The following is a 22,302-nucleotide window of genomic DNA, read 5'->3' as shown; positions in this document are numbered from 1 at the left end:
CTCTGGGTGAGATCATCCTGGATCGTCCGAGTGGGTCCAAATCCAATGGCAATCCCCCTTATAAGACGTACAGGGAAGACACCCCTAACATGGGGAGGCAATGGGACCACGCAGGCTGCAACCAGCAGCCAGGGTGCCGTGGGGACCACGAGCCACTGGAAGAGACACGGAATGAATGGAGCTCAGCAGAGGACCCAGCTCAGCCAGCTCTCTGCCCTAGCGTTCCGCCCTCCAGCACCACAGACAAGGACAGTCTGCTGTTCGTAGCCACTGTGTTGATGGTCGTTGGTTATGGAAGTCCTAGGAAACCAACACAGAAGCTGGTGGAATTATCTCTGAGTTTGTGACTTAGGAGGCCACGTAAGGAAGTGTGGTAGAAGGCCCCAGGGGACAGCCTGACCCTCAGCACTGCCTCCAGTGCCACAGACCCCAGCATCACGCATGAGCCGAGTGTATGGAACGGAAATGCAGGAGGTATTCCCAAGGGCTTATCTCGGCAAGGGTGTGGTGTTTGTATGGTGGTCAAACACACAGTGGGGCTCTTCCAGCAGGTGGGCGGTCGGCGGGTGTGGGTGGTCTTTCCGGGTCACCACACAGAGAACCACATGGGAGACTGACTTCAAGCACATGGGAGGGTCCCACAAAGAAACACCCCCCACACATGGAAGACCAGGAACACGCTGCAGGAGGAGAGTTGTGCCTGCCCTCCAGGAACATTTGAAGGAACGGTCGGCTATACGGCAACACCAGTTATTTGGGGCAGGAACTGCACTCCAGCTGAGGAGCTGGGCCTCTGATTTTAATGACGGAGTTGAAGAAAAAGCAGCAGCAAACACCGGGGGCTGACGACCTTGACGAGGGGGACCCCAGGAGGAAGTCTGTGACCCAGAGGCAAACAGTTCTCGCAAAGGGCAACAGCAGGCAGACATCAAGCGGACAGGCTCACAGTGTGCCTTCCGTGCAACTAGGGGAGGGGTGTGGGGTCTACAATGAAGCACAGGCTTCCTACCAGGACTGCTGAGAGCTTGAAACTGCTCGTCCTACAACAAAGTCATCCTCACTAATTCGCATGAGCATCAGTGCCGATGACATGCGATGTGAATGTCAAAAACAGCTTTCGGTAGACGGTTATACCACCCCTCACAAATGCCATTGTTGTAAGCAGTCAGAATCACAGCAAAAATAGCTAACAGCTTTCACCACAGAAGAAAAGTTCCCAGAATGAAAAGTGGCTTCGACCTGGCCTGCCGTCACTGCTCCAGATCTGGTGAGGAATTCTGACCCAGGACACGTCACAGGGACAGAAGCTCAAGGTAGGCTTCCCCTCTCTCTGCCACTTCCCCCAGCTCTGACCTCGAGCTCCACAGCCCGTGTCATCCCTGCAAATGGAACTCCTAGACTGGCCACAGGCACACAAGGCGCCCACTCCTGCTGACGTCATAAATGAGAGTGTCAGTTGTTGAATCAACAACGGGAGTCACTGTGCACCTGCTCCCCACGTAGGACCTCTGTCCTTAATGTGTTGTACTCTGTGAATCAATGGCATAACCAGTACTCAGACAGTACTCTATACTTTGTGTATTTGTGTGGGTGCAGTCTGTTGAAATCTTTACTTAGTATATACCAAGTTGATCCCCTGTATATAAAGATAACTGAAAACGCATCTTGATGAAGAATGGGATGGGAGATGGAGTGGGAGATGGGATGGTTGTTGGTGGGAGCGAAGTTATGGGGGGGAAAGCCACTATAATCCAAAAGTTTTACTTTGGAAATCTATATTTATTAAATAATAGTTGAAAAAAAAAAGGAAGATAGAATGCATTTCAAGGTAGATAATGCACTTCTAACAACCCACAGGTTTTCATCTTCAGTAGAATTCCTGGAGAAAACACACACTGACCGAGCAGACAACACTCACCTGTCTTCGCATCTTTCCAGTCGTCAGAGAGCTGGGTCTTGGTCTGGATGGTGTACTTGGAGATGGGACTGTGGTTGTCGGAACCGCGGCTCCAGGTGAGTGCCACAGACGTGGCTCTGACGTCTTCTATTCTCAGGCCACCTGGGGGGCCTGGGGGGCCTGGAGGGAAACGTGGGTGATGAATCAATGGATGCCAGCTAGGGAATGAAGTGCACGACCAACCACAAAGCAGACCCCCTTGCAGCGAACCCAGAGGACAGGTGCACAGCAGGACCATGCGTCCGTGCTTCTTTTAAATACAGACCCAGGTGGATTTCACGGGACGATTTCACACATCTCTGCTCATGGAAGGAGAGAAATGGTGCCCTCATTCAGGATGCACAAAAAGCCAGTGGCACCGATGGGACCCCACACAGACTCAGCACCGATGGGGCCCCACACAGACTCAGCACAGTGACTCCATCTGTGCCCACTGAGCACAGGGACCAGCGGTGGTGGCACAATTCAGGATGCACAGGAGGGTTTTCTGTTCCCCACCCCCAAACAGAACAAATTCTTTTATATAATCTTAAATGTTGTAGGGTTTTTTTTTTTTTTTATTTGAGTGGAAATCTCTGGGAATGACTTCAGGTATTATTTTGTATAATAAATTTCATGTTAGTTGTAACAATAACAGTAAACAATCGTAAAAGAAATGTTTTGATTATATAGTAAGTAGGCAACAATCGTCAACTCAGATATTTCAGCAATGCTCTGAGAACACCAAATTATGGACTGACGTCTCAGCACATGCACAGTGCTGCTGTGATGTGTAAGACAAGGTGTGGGACACACGCTTCCCTCGTCAGCACCGGTGTCATTCATTCATCCCCTAACGTGACAGCACTGTGCCGAGGGGCAGAGCTTGGAAGACAAATGAGACGCAACCTTCGGAACTTTCAAGAACTCTCTGCCTTGAAAAGAGTGAGACGGAACAGCAAACTGTGACTGCAACTGGATGTACAGAGAGCAGCCAAGGCTGCGACAGAAGCACGCGGGGTTCTGCAGGTGCCACCACGACTTCTTCCCTTGAAAGATGAGAAGAGGGGGTTTTCTAGCTGAGAGTTGACTACTTACAAGGGCTCTCAGCGACCGGGGTGTCCTAGAAGGGGCATTTCAGAAAACACCCTCACTTGTTTTCCTTGCACCAGAAGAGACCATCAGCAGGGGAACACGGGATCTGAACACACGATCGACGTGGCTGAGCAGCGCCTTCGCCGTCTCACGATGTACCTTCATGTCTGCAGTTACCCTAGGGGGGCTTTTCCTCCACATGGGCCTTGGTCCTTGTGGAAGCCTGGATGACTCCAGAACCTTCACCAGTCTCCCCAGGGCTGGTCCCAAGCAGGAACAAGCGTGCGCAGACCAGCAGACACCCACGAGCAGGAATACTGAAGCATCACAAGACAGACCCTATTGACGGCACTACGTTTTATTATCTGGAAATACATCACGTATGTAATCTGAACAATGGACTTACATTCCTGATGCTAAATAACTGAAAACAGCCACAGAAATGCAAGGGAGCACATCTGATACTCACGGGGAACACACTGCATTTTCAAGTCTGCAACAAGAACCACGCTGAAGTACAGTGCACCCCTCAGTCCGAACCTAGAAGCTCAACGTCTCACACAAAGCATCGCCTCACGTGAGACGCTGAGGGCTCCTTCACAGTACTAAAAATGAGCGCGGAAAATCAATGGAGTGATTTTCAAGGGAAGAGAAGTCCAACAATGCATCATTCAGACACTTTCTGTAAGCACAAGCTGTGGCACTCAGAAAACGCCAAGCAGCACTGAAGACAAAATTATCCTCGGTTAGCATTTAATCATGAAAGTGAGCATCATTTCCCGACTACGCGTCTCTGAGGTTCGTGAGGTTTCGAAACAATCGTATTTCACACAGGTCAGATTAAAGCCACGTAGTATTAGTACGTTTATTGTAACACGCTCACTGTTCAGTAAAATGCTATGACTGTATTTGTCAATTCTTTTCTCTGATACACGTCGGGGCTGTATTGGGTTCCTAATATTCAGAGCACATAAATGAATTTATCACACTTACTCTTCGGGCAGGGCTAACGGTCATCACCATGCCACCTGCTTTCTCCCACTTACCTTAAAAGACTGCAACGCCCAGAGGACTGGGGCTGAGAGAACAGACAGACAGGGCGGGGAGACAGCCTCAGACCCTGGAGGGCATCCGTCGGACTGACGTGGAGTAGATCTGTCCAACTAGAACTGCCTACAAACGTCTCCCAGAAAATAACACCAAAAAAATCCAGCCAGTCCAAAGCACAGAGTGAAGTTCACTTTGCTTTCAATTCTGAGCCCTGAGTTATCTTGAGCAGGTTTCCTGACGTCACCAGGCTGGCATGTTCTCATCTGTAACACGGGAATATCCAGAGTGATCCGGGATCACTGCTAGGGCGAATTCCCATCTTTAAAGAATGCCGCACCAGGCACGGTCCAGGGAGCTTTTAGGTAGGAACAGTAGTATCAGCCAAATTCCTGCACCTGCTCCCCGGGCAGCTCAGCTGCTGGGTTACAGTCATTATTAGCAGTTGCACATCGTTGTCAGAGGTTGTTCATGTACCATTTGCCACTTAAAAAAAGTGGGGACCTCTCAGAGTTACATGGTTTCTGGAAAACCTGATGCAAGTGGGGAGCACGAGGGGGCACGCTGGAGAAGAATCAGAAGTGGCAAAGTAGAGGTATGGGAGTGGTGGCCTGGAGACCACGGAGGACGTCTCAGTTCAACCCGGGCCCAGGCCAGCGGTGGCTCACACAGGAAGGTTTCTGAACGGTGCCGGCACATCCTGCTTGCTTAGATTTTTCTTCAGAATGGAGAGCAAAGCACGGTGGCACCAAATGGAACAGCACAGCTACCTTCTCCCCAGCCCAAAGGCAGGCACCGAAAACTGCCCGCCCGTCTGATTAAGGCAAAGCCACACGTGACTCAGAGGCTGAAGCTCCTTTTCTGTTCCTTTTTGGGCTTTCGCCATCGCATAGTCTCAGCAAATCCCAAAGGACAGAACTGACGCCAGCGAACATGTAATCAGGTGGGTTATTACACCCGACTATGTCGTCATGACTTGGCTAACATCGCTGGCCAGTTTCCGTGGTCGTCCTTGGTCAGACAGCTTGGACTCCTAGGAACAGTCTGCACCCCAAAGCTAAGTTATCACAGACTGAGCCTGTGGAATTCAAGCTGCTGTGCTACGACACATTATGTTAGTCTCGTGTTTCTTCCTTTCTTTTAATTGTTGAACATCTGAGTAGGAAAAGAGAAAGGAACTGGGATATATTTGGTTAACCCTGGCAAAGTCTTGACGTCAGTTCTGCTAATGCTAGTTCAATCTTGAATTGGATAGAAAGGAAGACACAGGTAAAAGCAGCATGGCAGACAGCGTGCAGTCGCTGGAAGCGTCCCTCTTTTTTTCTTTTACGGGTTCACTTTTGCCTTCACCATTTCTTTGCAGCACTTCCTACCCCTGTGCTGGAGCCTCCGAGATGCGGCTTGTGGAGCTCCTCTGTCCTACACCCACGGCAGAGCTGTTCAGTTCGTTTCCTGGTGACACCGACACTGACAGGCATCACCACGCGACTGCTTTAGCCTCCCAGGGCGACTGGATTTCTCTTTCACAACACCAACAGCACCGACTTCAGTGCAGACTTTTCCGCCTTTCCTTTTCCTGTCCAAGCTCACGGTCAGTGGCTGCCCTCCTCGACCTTCAGTACTGCAGGGAGAGGCTGCACCGGGCGCTCACCGTCCACTTCCCTGTGCACCTGCCTCACTAGTCCTATTCTCCACCCCTCACTAGGTGGTTGATGGAGACAGTGCCATACAATCTCTCTCAGGGATAAATAACAGCCTGAAAACCCTTGCTAGAGTCCTGCTTCTGTGTAGTGGGTTCTGCAGAGCCGGCTGGAGGAGCCCACAAGAATGGCACTAGTTTGTTCCTGGGCTTTTTCCCCTGGTCAAGGGCCAGGATTGGACAGAACTGCCATTTGCTACAGAGTCTAATTTTTTTAAATATCAATCAATCTGTCTATGTATGTATGTATGTATCTATCTATCTATCTATCTGTCTATCTATCTATCTATTTTAAAGGCAGAGTTACAGAGAGTGAGATTAGGGAGAGAGAGGGATAGTGAGATCTTCCATGTGCTGGTTCATTCCACAGATAGCCACAGTGGCTGGAGGTGGACCTGTCCAAAGTCAGGAGCCAGGAGCTTCTTCCAGGTCTCCCACGTGGGTGCAGGGCCAAAGAACCTGGGTCATCCTCCAATGCTTTCTCAGTTGTATTAGCCAGGGACTGGAAGGGAAGTGGAGCAACTGGGACTTGAACTGTAGTCCATCTCGGATGCCAGTACCACAGGCAGTGGCATCACTGGCTATGCCACAGTGTCGGTCTCTATGGAGTCTAATTTATCACATCCATATTGTTTCCCTAAATTTTCTGTGTTATCAATAGTTTTTTGAGAAAGGGCAGATAGCAGCCACATTTCAACATTTCCTAGAGAACACACGCATTTTGGAGCTCAGTTAAGCCAAACCTGTATGTTTTGCAAAAGGGAGGTGAAGTCTACATAGGCTGTTGTCAGAATCCAACAGCAGGTCAGCGGCAGAGGGCAGAGTCAGGACAGGAGACAGGGTTTTTTGCACAACAGGCCAGAAATGAGCAAACTCTGAATTGTAAATTCACTTTATGCAGCTCCAATGCAACCATCAGCAAAAGACCTCCAGAGATCACCTGAACACCAACAACATCCCAGGATTGCCTTCCTGGATTTGTGTGTATGGTTCCACAGGGTGTGCACGCACAACAGGAAATCCACGTGACACAGAATTACGAGTGAGTAGACAGGGAGACGTATTTGTTTACGCTTTAATCAAAACGATCTTCCAGCGAGTACTGATTACAGCTGAGTCATGGCCGAATCTTTCACATCTCTTACCAATAACCTTACAACCAAGCGCTATTATTTGCCTTGTCATATATATGAGAAAACACAGACAGGGACAGATGAAATAGTTATCATGGCCACTTAGTAAATGGCAAAGCTAGCTGTTAAACCTGATCAATTTGCCAAGAGACCAACTTTTCAAGGACCTGCAAAACTCCACAGCTTGATGACAGCGTTATGAGCATCCTTCGGAAGCGACAGCTTTTCACAGGCAGCCTTTATGTCCAGGAGAATTCCCTGGGAGTGAGGGTATACTTTGGAGAAACGGACAGACAGTGCTACATTAGTCACAGCTGTCTAAATTCCTACCACACAGGTTAACTCAGGCGAGCAAAGATAAACACATCATCTTTTATAAAACCACAGTCGACATAACGCCAGTCATTCCTGATCACTAGAAAGGTGTCTGCTAGTGTTTCTTGAATTTTACTAATGCAAAATACTGAGCTGTTTCTCTTTAGTCCTCGTCCACATGCAGTGAAAAAGAAAAGTGAGCGGAAACACAGCCCTTAACCGCTCCCTTACTTCCCCTTCAGAAAGGCATGAACAAGAGGTGAGGCGTTTGTGGAGAGACGGCAGGAAAAGCTGTTTTCCAAATGACTGTTCCCACGTGAGAAGCGGAGCCTGTGTTCTCAATCCACAATCGAGACTCCTCTGACAACTCAAGTGGAACAGAAGATCAGACACAGGATCCTGCGGGGGCAGATGGCACAAGGAGTGGCCGCATATGCACGTGGGCACTACGTGAGTGGTGCTGTCCAACAGGCAGAAGCTCTACTGCGCCCTCTCCCTCCAGACAGTGGCTCCAAACAAGTGGAGCTGCAGGTGCACCCCAGAGCTACTGGCCCTTCCGGGACTCACTCCACATAGCAACGCACTTCACAAGAACCTTGCTGACTGCAAAATGGTGTAAGGAGGAGGAAAGGGAGGAGAGACAGTCTTTTTCACTGGTCAGGCCCTGGTAAGAAATTGGAAGCAAATCACTGCATCAAATGTCCTGTTTATTTTTACCAAAATGGCAAACTTCAACGAGAAGTCTGAAGATATGAAGGAAATTTTTTAAAATTACGTAACAAATTATCCTCCCTTTAAAAATAAAATCCTCTTAAAACGAAAACTGTTGAGAGAGAAAGAACATCGGTCGTATCAGGACAGGTGGCTCTTCTTCTTCAAGATGTGACAACCTCAGTCCCTGTGTCACTGCTCGCCCCTGCTTGCCCACGGATCAGCGAAGACCACGCTGTACTGTCAAGACATAAAGCACACAATGATGCTGGGTGATCTTGTTGAAGCCGAAGGTTCACTACGACGAAGCTGGATGTGAATCAGCTCTGCTCTACCACGTAACGGGGCAGCTTAGCTTCCTGTAACCTCTGGCACAGACAGAAGGAAAACCAAATGAGGCCAGAGGAAGGTCAGGGGCCTGCACCACTCGTGGACTTGACAGTGACATCGTCAAGTCCAAGTTGGACGTCCTCCCTTTCTGGAACCAGTCACACTGGTCCTGTGCCCCTGCATCTCGTTTTCATTCTTTCACAAACCATAGTCTGATCTGGATTTGGGGGAATCGTTTCAGACACGGACTATGTGGGAGGAGGCCCACAGTGACGACTGCTACTCAAGTCCCTGGGGTGCGGTTTACAGACCGATGCAAACCCTTCGGCCGCGTTAAGTCTTATTAAAATGGCAAGTGTCTGGATCCTTGGTCTGATCTCCAAGGAGTTCCTTCTGAGACTGTAAGTGAGCTGGAAAGCATAAAAGGTGGATACAAGGAACCCAGTGAGCCAGCCACTTAGGGTGACCAATCAATTATTTTTCAAACAAAGTTATAAAAATGACTTAAGAATCCCATCGACATGTCAGCATTTTCCTGACTGCTCTTCTGACCACAGAAGGCACAGAGTTCGGCTGGGGTGACGCAGTGACAAATTGGCTCAATATCTCTGACCTGACCAGAAACTTAAATTTAAGAACAAAGTGACTTCTTGTGAAGAAATAAGAATTGTAAGCATTTTTTTTTTTTTTTGGACTCCTAAGGGAGAAAGCAATGCCAGTGAAACGTACGCAGTCTCACCACGAATTCTACGCGCGCCGATTTTAATCCCCTACTCTGCCCAAGTCCTGGCAATAAAAAGCTCAATCTCTGACCCAGATGAAAGCATCCAAGAGGGCTGGGGACAGGAAAGTGAGGAAAATATCCCGTCCGGGCACGGGCTGAGGGCGTAGCCATCTTCACTTCAGTGTTGTCCTGAGATGACGCGCTCCTCCACATGCTGTCCGGCGCTCACTTCCTCATCCTAGGAGTTGCTCCACAGATCCTACGCAGCCACGGGCCGTCTTCCGTTCCGTGTGGTAGCTCCTCATCTTTCCCTGCCAAACAGCACGTGTGGTTCCTGAAGTCCACTGTGCCAGAGCCCTCTCCGCACAACCTAACGGAGACGACTCAGCAGCGAATCCCAGTGGGGCTGCTCGTGACCTGCTTGGATAAATCAGACAGTGCACGCGCTGGCGATACTCCTGTATCACCACTCATTCACTCCTGCCAGGTGGTGATCCAACTGCCGACATACAGAATTTCAAAGCACAACAGTACACGAAATCGCAACACTTTCAGGCGGCCAGGGAGAGGCTGGGTTAATTCGCTAGGCACTTCTCAGGTGTTAGTGAGGCTGAATGGTTGTAGGAAACAGCTTACTGCTCAAAGCTCCCTAGAGCTTTCAGAAGGGGGAAACATTCTCTAAGAGGCAGGGTGCGGGAGGGAACCGCAGAAGCTCTATGATGGAGTTAATCAGTCAACGCTGGGGGGTACGTTAAACAGGTCAAAAAGGCCTTCACAAATGGTGGGTGCCAGTGGTCACCAGGCTGGAGGCAGGCTCGCGCAGACGGGGAGAAAGGGGTCCAGCATGCTTTTCTCTCCATCTTTTCTGCTTCTACCTGCAAGAGGAAAGACCAGCACTGAAGGGGCTGCAGACACCCTGTTACAGCTGGCTTGTCACAGCCCTGCAGAGCGTGGTTGGGACAATGGACCAAGGCACCTGTGTCCTCCAGGCACTGGGCACAGGCTGTGGACACCCTGTTATGGCCAGCTCGCCACAGCCCTGCAGAGCGTGGTTGGGACAATGGACCAAAGCACCTGTGTCCTCCAGGCACTGGGCACAGGCTGTGGACACCCTGTTATGGCCGGCTCGCCACAGCCCTGCAGAATGTGGTTGGGACAATGGACCAAGGCACCTGTGTCCTCCAGGCACTGGGCACGGGCTGTGGATGCCCTGTTATGGCCAGCTCGCCATAGTCCTGCACACTGTGGTTGAGACAATGAACCTAGGTGCCTGTGTCCTCCAGGCGCTGGGCACGGGCTGTGGATGCCCTGTTATGGCCAGTTTGCCATAGTCCTGCAGAGTGTGGTTGAGACAATGGACCAAGGCACCTGTGTCCTCCAGGCGCTGGGCATGGGCTGTGGATGCCCTGTTATGGCCGGCTCGCCACAGCCCTGCAGAGTGTGGTTGAGACAATGAACCTAGGTGCATGTGTCCTCCAGGCACTGGGCACGGGCTGTGGACGCCCTGTTACAGCCGGCTCGCCACAGCCCTGCAGAGTGTGGTTGAGACAATGGACCAAGGCGCCTGTCTCCTCCAGGCACTGGGCATGGGAGTACAGGAGAGAAAGCTGCTGGGATGAGCTTGGGTCCAACCGAATCTCTGCCTGGGAAACAGTGTCTGGCTTTCCTAAGGACCGGAGTTTCACCCGAGTCCGTGCTCAGAATCCACACACACACACACTCAACTCACAATCCTACACTCACACCATCTCAGTCTCACACACACACTCACAGTCACACACACTGACAGGGACACACTCCAACTCACAGGCACACACACTCACACCATCTCAGTCTCACACACACACTCACAGTCACGCACACTGACAAGGACATACCACATCAACTCAAAGGCACACACACTCACAAACTCAGTCTTACACATTCACAGTCACACACACACACAGGTACACATTCACAACTCACAATCCCACACTCACACCAGCTCAGTCTCACACACACACTCACAGTCACTCACACTGACAGGGACACACTCCAACTCACAGGTACACACACTCATGCCAGCTCAGTTTCACACACACACTCACAGTCACGCACACTGACAGGGACACATTCCAATTCATAGGCACACACATTCACAAACTCAGTCTCAGACACACTGTCAGGGACACACTCCAACGACTCACAATCACACACTCACAAACTCAGTCTCACACACACAGTCACGCACACTTACAGATACACACTCCAGCAATTCACAGTCACACACACACACACACACTGATGAACTCACAGCCACACACATACAGGTACACACACCAACTCAGTCACACACAGCCACACACAGAAACTCAGTCTCACACACACTCACACCAACTCACAGTCACATACACAATACAGTCATACACATACACACACTCATATAGTCTTACACTCAGGTATACCCTCACACCAAGTCACGGTCACACATACATATATATGTACATATACATATATATGTACACACATACACAAACTCACAGTCATAAATACACAGCCTCACATGCACAGGTAAATAAACCAACTCACAGTCACACACACACAGGTACACACAGTCACACAGAAACTCAGTCTCACACACAGGGACACACACCAACTCACAGCTACACAAACACACCAATTCACAGTCACACATACACATACAAACTCAGCCTCACAGTCACACATATTCATATGAATTCAGTCACACACACTCACAGTCACATACACACACAGGTACACATTCATACCAACTCACACTCACACACACTCAGGTACACACTCAAATCACTCAGTCACACACACCCACAAACTCAGTCTCAAAGTCTCACACAGATATACACATCAACTCACAGTCACACACACACACAAACTCACAGTCTCACACACATGCAGGTACACACCCACGCACAGTCACACACACAGGTACACAGCCACACACATACACACACATGTACAAACACTGTCACACAAACACGTCCTACAAACTTTCAAGCTTCAATCCACTGTAACACCAGTCAACCTAGTAAACGTACGCCATAGCCTGGAAGACTTCTAAGAAAAAACTCCTGAGGATAGATTAGAGCACTCGCTGCGAGAAGTCCACAGTGGTTGGGGCTGGGTGTCACGGAGGCATGCTTCTTGAGTCACATTTTATTTATTTCTTATGTCCACATATGCATTAATAGCAAAGGAGGACATCAAGGCAATATTTACGCATGTTGCCACGGATAACATGTCGGCTGTAATCACTTGTATCCTTTGTTGTAAACATGGGGTCTGAGGCTTGCAGCCACCGAGGAGCTCAAGGCCACGGGCGATGACGTGGGGAGGGCACATTTCTCAGCCACATCTCCCTGAAGTCAAGGCTACAGCCCTTCCATGATACTACTGACAACTGCACGCAGACACTCACATGGCTATGCCACTACAGAGAGTCATGCAGCTAACGTGTGGTCATCCACCTCTTAACCCCACACACACTAAGGGCATTTGGTCATTAGAAGGTGGCCGCCTGAGAGCCATGGCTGTCTCCTGGTGACAGCCACTTACAGAGCAGAAGCAGCGTCCAGAAAAGCACTTCTGCATGGTTCCTGTAGCAAGTTTGGTCCTGGCAGATACCGGTAAAGTCACAGACCTCACCTGAAGCTTGAAGCATGGGGAATCAAGTCCTTCCCATGAGAACGGAAATGGCTACTTTAAAACGAGTTTCAGAGCTGTACGCTGTGCAGTGAGATCTTGCCTGCTGGTTACTTGAGCTCTCAGGTGCAGACATAGGGCGGGGTCGATGGGGTAGGGCAGACTGCCGGCTGGAGGCTCCCCAAACTCCCCCAGGGCCGGCTGTTTCCCGAGTCAGTCACAGCAGAAAGGAACCCAGCCTGGGCCTCTCGCTGTTTCAGCCTCAGAGTGCACCCTGGGCCTGCAGAGGCTGCAGGGAGACAGGCTCTGTCTTGAGAGACTCAACTGCCGCGGCTGACTGCGTTCCTCGGCGCTACAGACCGACCAGTGGGCAGCGGGGACACGCACGGGAGGGACGTGGCTCCCGGCAGAGAACCCAGACAGCGGTGTGTCATTTGTTCTTGGATTCCACATCATCTGTGCACCTGCTGGCACACTTCTGCAGCTTCATTTGTGATGAAGCGGCTGGCGCTACAGGAGAGCCCTGAGGCACGCACACGAAGCCTCACAGATGCTCTCGCCTCTTCCCACGTCCACACATGGCCAGCAGTGGGCACGAGACCTTGAGAGAGCATCTTACCCACAAGAAAAAGGTCCAGGATTTACACGAGCATCCGCGATCACTTACGAGAGCACGGGGAGGCAAACGCCGTGAGGGAAGAGGGCTGTGGCGGAGAAGGGCTGGGCACTGGGGCCAGCTGTGCTCTCTGTGGCTCCCTGAACTGACCTGGGCTTGCAAGGCCAAGGCTTTTTCTGATCTTCATTCACCGGCATTTGCTCAGATGCCACAAACTGCTGTCACCTCATCACGCCCAGGAATGCAGGTGAGGTGGGCTGGTGGCCGGGGCCAGCAGTGGTGGGCAGCCAGCCTGCAACAGGTACCCCAGGACAGAACCACACCTCCCTGGAACTGGGGATGGCCCACTCCACGGAAACCACGCATGATGATGTGGGTGACCTTGGAGGGGATTTTAGATCATAAATCATTTACTGGTTATTATCTCAGTCACAAAGCTAAGGTGTCTAAAGTGAATTGAAAAGGAGAGAGAAAACAGGAATGAAATTCTGACTTTCAATCATCGAACATTTTACCCTCCTCACTCACTACCTTGGAATTATCAGATTCAAAACATTTCTGGGGGGGAAAGTCCCATGAACTTGAAAACTCAAACCACGGCAGCAACAGCGAGGCAGACGCACAGTATGAATGATACATCTGATGTTTGTATTCGCAGAAGCTGAACTCTAAGCAGGGAAAAGCCAGTTCACGGGGATGAACTGGGAGCGCGGTTATCTGCCCACGCTCTGGATTGATAACGGGAGAGTTGAGGATTTTGTTTTTAACATTCCCTCTGTCTGTAAAATGGGACTATCAGTTCTAGCACGAGCCTCTCAGACACTGGCTGAATGACACGGTAAAACCACAGGAAAGCCCAGAGATGTACACATAAGCAGCTAACACTGAAACAATGTAACTGTATGAACCACAAGAAGCTGGAGAACACACATTAGAATTCTAATGATTTACTTTTAGGCAAGACGGCACATTGGAAAATCAAGTTCTAAAGCATACTATAAATTTATTTACTGTTTTTGCTATTGGAATTGTAACTGTATAAAGCCAGCAAGTTGAAAAAAACCCATCTCATAACGCTCTTGTCTTCCCTGTACTACCTGGCCAGCTCTGAATAGGCGCTGGGGCAAAAACGAAGCTGTCCACTGTGTAATAGTGACTTTCTACAAGATAAACTTTTTTTTAATCCAAAAGGAAAAAAGGCCTGCATTTTAATATTTCCACAATGATTATTTCATTTCATGTATCTGAATTAATATTTAGAAAATATTTTTTACAGTTTAAAAAAAATTCACTTACACATAGAGAGCACAAGCAAGACAGTGAGAGTGGAAGGGAGACCTTCCACCTGCTAGTGCGCTCGTCAAATGCCTGCAGCAGCCAGGGCTGGTGCAGGCTGACACCAGAAGCCAGGAGCTCCATCCTGTTCTCCCACTGGGAGCCAGGAGCTCCATCCTGTTCTCCCAGTGGGAGCCAGGAGCTGCATCCTGTTCTCCCATTGGGAGCCAAGAGCTCCATCCTGCTCTCCCACTGGGAGCCAGGAGCTCCATCCTGTTCTCCCACACTGCGTCCCAGGTGCGAAAGCAGGGAGCTGGATCAGAGGCAGAGCAGCCAGGAGTTGAGCTGGTGCTGATATGGGACACCCCTGTTGAAAGGGGCAGCTTAACCGGTTCAGCTACAGTGTTTTCGGCAGTGCAATGCTGTTCCATCTGAGCTTACATTGCCCGGATTCCAACAACACCCCTCCACTCAGTAGCTCAGTGAACTGTGGCAAATAAACGTGCCCTTCTTGGACTCAACGTCCCACTTTATAAATGCGGACTAGTGATTGTTCTTGTCTTTTAAAGCTGTGTCTGATGATGACTTTAGTAAATGTAATATTCTTATAAATGCATGACATGTGATATGTGATATGTATTTCAATAGGAAGGCACTTCAAAATACTTACAGAAAATCAAATTGAAAGCTAAGTTTATGATGGTTCAAGTACTTGAGCCTCTGTCACCCAAATCAGGGACTCAGATGGAGTTCCAGGCTCCAGGCTTGGGCCTGGCCCAGCCCTGGCTGTTGTGCCCATGTGGGGAGTGAACCAGCAGATGGAAGCTCTCTACCTTCCAATTAATTAATTAATTAATTAAAACAACAAGACAACCAGAGCCAGGACTACCCAGGGAAGAAGAGGACAGAAGTGTCCCCCAAGGAAGCTTTCCCACTGTGCTGCAGAGAGGCGGAAGGGAGCCTGTGCTCACAGCAGCATGGGGCGGTGTCTCCCAGCAGCTCCTAACCTCACACTGGTAACATCAACTCTGGCATCCGGGAAATGAAGCATCAACCAAGGTGCTGTCAAGGCCAAGCCGACCGCTTCCAGAGCTTGGCTAGGTCTGAAGGGATCCCTGACGTGGCAGATACACTGGAGAATGTCCTGGAGTTTATGTCCATGGACAGTGAACCCACACAGGGAAATACAACTGAAAATCACGGACATTCTTGTTTTTTTTTGAAGATTTGTCTTTATTTGAAAGGCAGAATGACACGCAGAGTAAAACAGAGCGAGAGAGAGTTCTTCCACTTGCTGGTTCACTCCCGAAGTGGCTGCAACGGCTGGAGCTGGGCTAATCTGAAGCCAGGAGCTTCTTCTGGGTTTCCCACATGGGCACAGAGGCCCAAGCACCTGGGCCATCCTCTGCTGCACTCCTAGGTGCATTAGCTGGAAGCTGGATCAAAAGTGGAGCAGCCAGGACTCCATCCAGCACCCGTATGAGATGCCAGAGCTGTAGATGATGGCTTCACCTGCTAGGCCACAGCGTCGGCCCCAACGACATTCTGTAAACTTCACGAGATGCAAGAGCTGTTATTTCTACTAGAGTTGGTTTTTTTTTTCTCTTCTGTAAATTCCGTGTGTGTTATAACCAGACAGGCATCTCAGCTCAGGATTCCAGCTGTGGTATGTACCACGTAGTGGGTACCGGCCCTTCAAGGTTCTTCTGTGACCTGCATGTGTTGACGGGCAGGAGAGGGGAGGCCTCACTTCTGGGCAGGCCCTGCTCTAAGTAGCTGCGTCCCAGGCCGCAGGGTGGTCCTCAGCGCCACGTCTTCAGCCAGTGCGGACAGCGAGGGCCGTTTTCCTGTCTCCAGCCTGCAGGCTGCCGGGACGGAGCTTTCAGTCTGTCTCTGCGGTAGCGTTCCCTTGGCTGGAGCCAGCGGAAAGCAGAGGAATTATCCAAGGATCTGAGGGAAATGTGTGTTTTTTTGCCCCAAATACTTGAAAACCCACCTCAACTCTTCGCTTTGATTGGACTCTGATGGTCTGGATCAGATATTTCTGCCTGTGTATGTTTGTCTCCTTTCTGGGTCTCTCGCCACACGAGTGTGAGTGTGAGTGTGTGTGTGTGTGTATGTGTGTGTCTGACTACATGTGCATTTATATGAAATGTTTTTTGTCTTTTCTCCCTAATTTCATGGTGATTAAACTGATTAATTTTAAACTCCTTTTGCATTCACTTCTGCCTGGCAGACCTCGTGAGTAATTTCTAATATAGATCCATACTCGTTCGTTCAATACAGGAAGTCTTGCATACAGTATGACTATTTATGCCTGATGCTTCAGAAACCTAAATTCTGATTTAGAATCAAGCGTTCCGCATGCTGTTAACATGACAAGTGCCCCGTCCTGTCACCTGCACCAGCATCCAGGAAGTCCCCTCGTCAGTCACACACACAAAAGCTGAAACCATCCCAGAGCCAGGATTGACTCTATGCCTAAAGAGCGTCTTTGCCTATGGCTGGCAGTGTGGCACGGCGGGTTCCGCCACAGCCTGTGATGCTGGTATCCATGACACGCTTTCAGGTCCTGACCTCTCCACTAGCCATGCAGCTCCCTGCTAACGCGTCTGGGAAGACAGCAGAAGACGGCCCCAGTGCCTGGGTCTCTGCCTACCACCGGGAGACCCTGATGGAGTTCCAGGCTCCTGGCTCTGGCCTCGCCCAGGCTTGGCTATTGTGGCTATTTGGGGTGTGAACCAACAGATGGGAGATCTCTGTCTTTTTCTCTCTCTCTCTCATTTTGCCTCTATTTCTCTCTGCCTTTCAAATAAAGTTATCTTCTTTTTTTTTTTTTTTTTTTGACAGGCAGAGTGGACAGTAGAGGGAGACAGAGAGAAAGGTCTTCCTTTTGCCGTTGGTTCACCCTCCAATGGCCGCCGCGGTAGGCGCGCTGCAGCCGGCGCACCACGCTGATCCGATGGCAGGAGTCAGGTGCTTCTCCTGGTCTCCCATGGGGTGCAGGGCCCAAGCACTTGGGGCCATCCTCCACTGCACTCCCTGGCCACAGCAGAGAGCTGGCCTGGAAGAGGGGCAACCGGGACAGGATCGGTGCCCTGACCGGGACTAGAACCCGGTGTGCCGGCGCCGCAAGGCGGAGGATTAGCCTAGTGAGCCGCGGCGCCGGCCTAAATAAAGTTATCTTCTAAAATATACTTATGTAAATGTCTTCATTTTCACCTTTACCCACATTTTAAAAAACCCTGTGTGTTTCTATGTGCACGTGTCAGACGACAGGAAAGGGACACAAACAGAGCAGATGTTGAAGTCAGTAACATCGAATTCTTTCCCAGCAGAAGGCCAGAGCACATCCGCTCAGCTTACTTCTAGAGGAAGGTTTAGAAATAACACATCTACAGGTTTTATTTATTCATATTTTCTGGACAAATCCTAGCTCAATGAGGGGTCAATCCTAGCTCAAGTGGGGTCCCAAGATTAGTATTTGCCTTAAGGAGACCAATAATGCTTTGCAGGGCTCTTTCTCCCAGAGTCCAAGTTAATGAAATGAAGGGACAGGAACTGTCCAGATGACTTTCTGTATTAAATCTAGATGTAAAGGTCTATCTTCAAGTGTCATCACGAACACAGAGACTTCACCCAGTTACTGTAAAGAAATGGGAAGCGAAAGGTGTAACTTATCTATGATTCGCCAATAACAGGACTGTAAGATTCATTTGTACTGAGGACAAAGGAAATGACTGTATCCCATTTCTTCAAAGAGTGTTAATTGCCTGGATCAACATCTCCAGGAAAATGCATCAAAAGCCACGTTGTCTAAGCAGTGAGGAGCAGCTCGCTGTGTATGTGACTGCCAATGGGAGTGAGAGACACTCAGGAGCACCGATCACAGCCAAGACTCACAGCCAATCGTCCTAACAAGACAGCAACACTACCCAGACTAAAGCATGTCCTGATGGCTCCCGTCTGGCTGTTACTTGGCTGTAATCCCTGAATTATCCAATGCAGCACCTACAGGTGGGTTAGTCATCAACCAGAGTGACTCCTTAAGAAAGAATCTGGTAAGCATGTCATCAGGGCAACTCATGAATAAAAGCAATGGAGCACACCAAACAGAGATGGCATCTAACTTACAACTCTATCCTTCTGCAACCGTATAAAGTGGGAAGTCACACACACACACACACACACACAGTGTACTCGTGTATACAAAAACCTAAACTATGATAAAGGTAACACATACTTCTCACGTAACAACATGTGCACCTTTGGGGAATAACGTTCGGTGTAATTTCATACGTGTATTATCTGTGGTAGCTTCAGCTGTATCAGAACATTTTCAGATTTCATGTAGCTTGTGTTAGGTTTGAGAATCAGCCTAAAACAAAAACTTTCATCATTAAGTTTTTTGTTTTGCTTCTGGTTTTGTTTTTTGAAATCTGACTTAAGAAACGCTGTTTACTGCGGTACTGACCACACAAGCAGAGGACCTGGGCAAGTGTAATCCTGATTGCACGCCTGATTTTGGCAATTCTAGTGGCCAACACGTTTGTCCACTCAGAGGTCGACAAAGTGTTCCTAGCAGCCACTAGCACTGCCAAGGTCACTGTAATTCACTGAAATGGCAGGGAAAGCATTAAACCTTGTACCAGTTAAAGCCCAATGTCTTGCTTTCGTAGCCTCATTTTATGGTCCATTTTTGAACGCTGCCCAAAAGCAACTCCTGCAGGAGGGTTCAGATTGGGCAAGCTGCATGTGTGTGTACACGAGCTACAGGTGTGTGTGGGTATACACAAGCTGCATGTGTGTGTTCACTAGCTGTACGTGTGTACATGAACTGCCCATGTGTACACAAGCTGCCCATGTGTGTGTACATGAGCTGCACATGTGTGTGTACACAAGCTGCATGTGTGTACACGAGCTGCATGCGTGTGTGTACACGAGCTGCACGTGTGTACATGAGCTGTCCATGTGTACACGAGCTGTCCATGTGTGTGTACATGAGCTGCACATGTGTGTGCACACAAGCTGCATGTGTGTACACGAGCTGCACGTGTGTGTACATGAGCTGTCCGTGTGTGTACATGAGCTGCACATGTGTGTGTACACGAGCTGTCCGTGTGTGTGTACATGAGCTGCACGTGTGTGTGTACACATGCTGGCTGCCGAGTCAGCCCTGAAAAGGATTTCCCTGCAGGGCTCGTGCAGCTCAGAGCTCCAGGACTCTGAAATGAGCTCCGGCAGACGCCAGCCACACCGGGTGCTGCACGAGTGCTGGAGGTTCTCTGGGAGAAGCAGCCTGAGATCCAAGTCCACGGGGCAGGAGCAGTGAAACCTACATCACCACAACCAAAACAGAACTTGCTATCAATTCTCTTAGCCTGGAAATTTACACTGGAAGCCTAAAACTGTCTGAAGCATAGGCGTTTGTTCCTTTTTTTTCAAAAACTAAGACAAAACAGTTTTGAACTCCACGGGTCTTTTAAATAGTGAGCAATTCATAGTGGTTTGTCTGCTAAATGCCTTTGGCTACAGACGTTACTGCTCCGTGTTAAGGGTTGATTCAGAACTTACTGCTGTCACTGACATAGTACGATTTCCAGTTGATGTCAACAAATTGGTCACTGCAGGAAAAAATAAACTTCACCAAAATCTGCTCTAAACAAGTTAAAAGTCCTAATAGCAAAAATGGCATTACAACCTCCTACAAAGCTACGATCAAGTCAGGGCCCTAGCTGGGAGTTTGCTATTTGTTTAGGTTTTGTTAGTTTTCGGTAGAATTGTTGCAGGCGTCTGTTGCATGGTGCTGGGATGGGGTGGGCATCTGGTCTAGCAGCTAAGACCATGGGCTTTGAAGTTTTAAACTAACAGCCTGACTCAGCATGAGCTCATGCTTAATTTCACCGGTGTTAAAATGGGATAAGGGGAACAGCATGGAGTTAACCTTGTCTCTTCCTGGGCTCCCAGCCCCTGCGCGGCCTCCAGCTAACAGCACTACCACTTTTCACTGGGCTCCGGATTCACCTGCACTGGGTTTGCACTGCTGACACTGAAGGGCATCCCTGAAACCTATTTCAAAATTAATTCATCCCCAAAACACACAAACAAAGCCACAGGACCCGCAACCTGTCTTCCGTGCACTCCCTGGTTGATGGCTTGCTTCATCGTCACCATCTTGGGGGTGGGAATTCGGTCAAGACAGAGACTGGCCAAGCAAAGCCGCCCTTAAGCATTTGGTCATCTCAGAATGCTGCAAATTCGACACTGCCCATAATGACATTCTTTAAACACATGCTCAATACTCGTTTATAGTAAGGCCTGAGACAAGCAGCAGGGGGAAGAGGCAGGGGGCAGAGCTCGCATTCCCCTCTGCTCCCCCCGATCTGCCAGCTCTGGGGGCTCACCTCCTGAGAAGGGAGTGCACGGGCCACCACCTGTTCAAACAGTACCAGGGTGCGCCTCCTCCTCATCACACCACACTTTCCCCAAGATAATGTGCCCGTAGGAACACAGTCTTTGTTTTCCCAGTGTATTCGAAGTCCTGTGATGCTTTACATGTTTTGAGCTAACTAGATTTGCCTGCAACCATGAAAACTAGTAGACAGATCGTACGTACCTTTCCCCCAAGTGTCTCCCACATACCCACACCTACCCACCCATAATTACAAATGCGCACACGTGTGCACACACACACAGACTAGCTGTGGAGAGCAGCTACAGTTTTTACTAAGTATTCATTTCCTTAAAGGAAACACAGAAGAAATCCACATCTTAATTCTGTGTGAATATTTCTATTTTTGTTTAATCTTCTGGGGCATAAAATGCAATATGCTATTTTTGTTATCAAAATTTTTCTTAGTGTTTTCCCATCTACTCTGTTCACTGTCCTTGTCACAGCATTAATTTTAAACATCTGCAGTTCAAGCCATTGAGATATGAACATGAGTAAGGATTGATATATCTCAAATCTGCAAAGCTCTTACACATAGCTAATGCAGTGCACTGTATTACAAATATATATATATAGATATAGATATAGAGATAGCAATAGAGACAGATATACACAGAGATATAGATAACGTTTTTCCCCTATACAATCCTCTTATGAAAAGTTTAATTTGTAAATTATACACAGTAAAAGATGTACAAAAATGAATCATTAAACGGAGCACACAACAATACACTGTAACAAAATTTCATGCTTTGAGGCCCTTTTGCAGAACAATGAGGGCTACATGAAGACCAGCACTGAGATTCCAAGACAGCTGGTCTGATCCTCAGATGGCTACTAAGTGGTAACAAATGGGCAGACAGTGCACACCATGCACAGACACACAGGAGAAAGGGACGATTCGTGTCACCAGGGCGATGGAGTGACTCGGCACAAAGTCCCATCACGCTGACTCAGACCACGACACAAGCTAAAGTTGATGGGCTCTTTATGTCTGGAATTTTCCATTTAATAATTTCACACCACTGCTAACCACAAGTGACTGGAGCCACAGAAAGCAGAACCCTAGAGAGAGGGCTACGGTGACGTTAGCATGTTTTGGGAAACACAGGTTCTTGAAGAGTGAATCTTTCAAAGGCAATCTGCAGTCCAAGTGTGCAGGTTCATCTCACCACAAGGAATGTATCAGCTTTTTAAAAAATGCTTCTAATGAGATAAATAATCACCCCTTGATTTTCTTTCCAGATTCTTGATCTAGATTGGGAGTAAAAAAAGATTAGGCTTCTTAATTCATTTTGGGCTGTTGTTGGTGC

At 49.0% G+C, this 22,302-nt stretch overlaps 1 protein-coding gene across 1 annotated transcript in view; it reads right to left on the bottom strand.

The window, feature by feature from the left end:
- Window positions 1-22,302, bottom strand: part of CNTN1 (contactin 1) — a 137,337-nt gene that overhangs the window by 64,199 nt on the left and 50,836 nt on the right. Inside the window, exon 14 of the mRNA XM_062195237.1 lies at window positions 1,919-2,077. Coding sequence (XP_062051221.1) covers window positions 1,919-2,077 — 159 coding nt within the window. The remainder of the gene's footprint in view (window positions 1-1,918; window positions 2,078-22,302) is intronic.

This window comes from Lepus europaeus, chromosome 6 (assembly GCF_033115175.1).
Source record: "Lepus europaeus isolate LE1 chromosome 6, mLepTim1.pri, whole genome shotgun sequence".
In the NCBI taxonomy this organism is placed as follows: Eukaryota; Metazoa; Chordata; class Mammalia; order Lagomorpha; family Leporidae; genus Lepus; species Lepus europaeus.
Note: the sequence above shows the minus strand (reverse complement) of the source record. Positions and strands in the feature narration are given on the sequence as shown.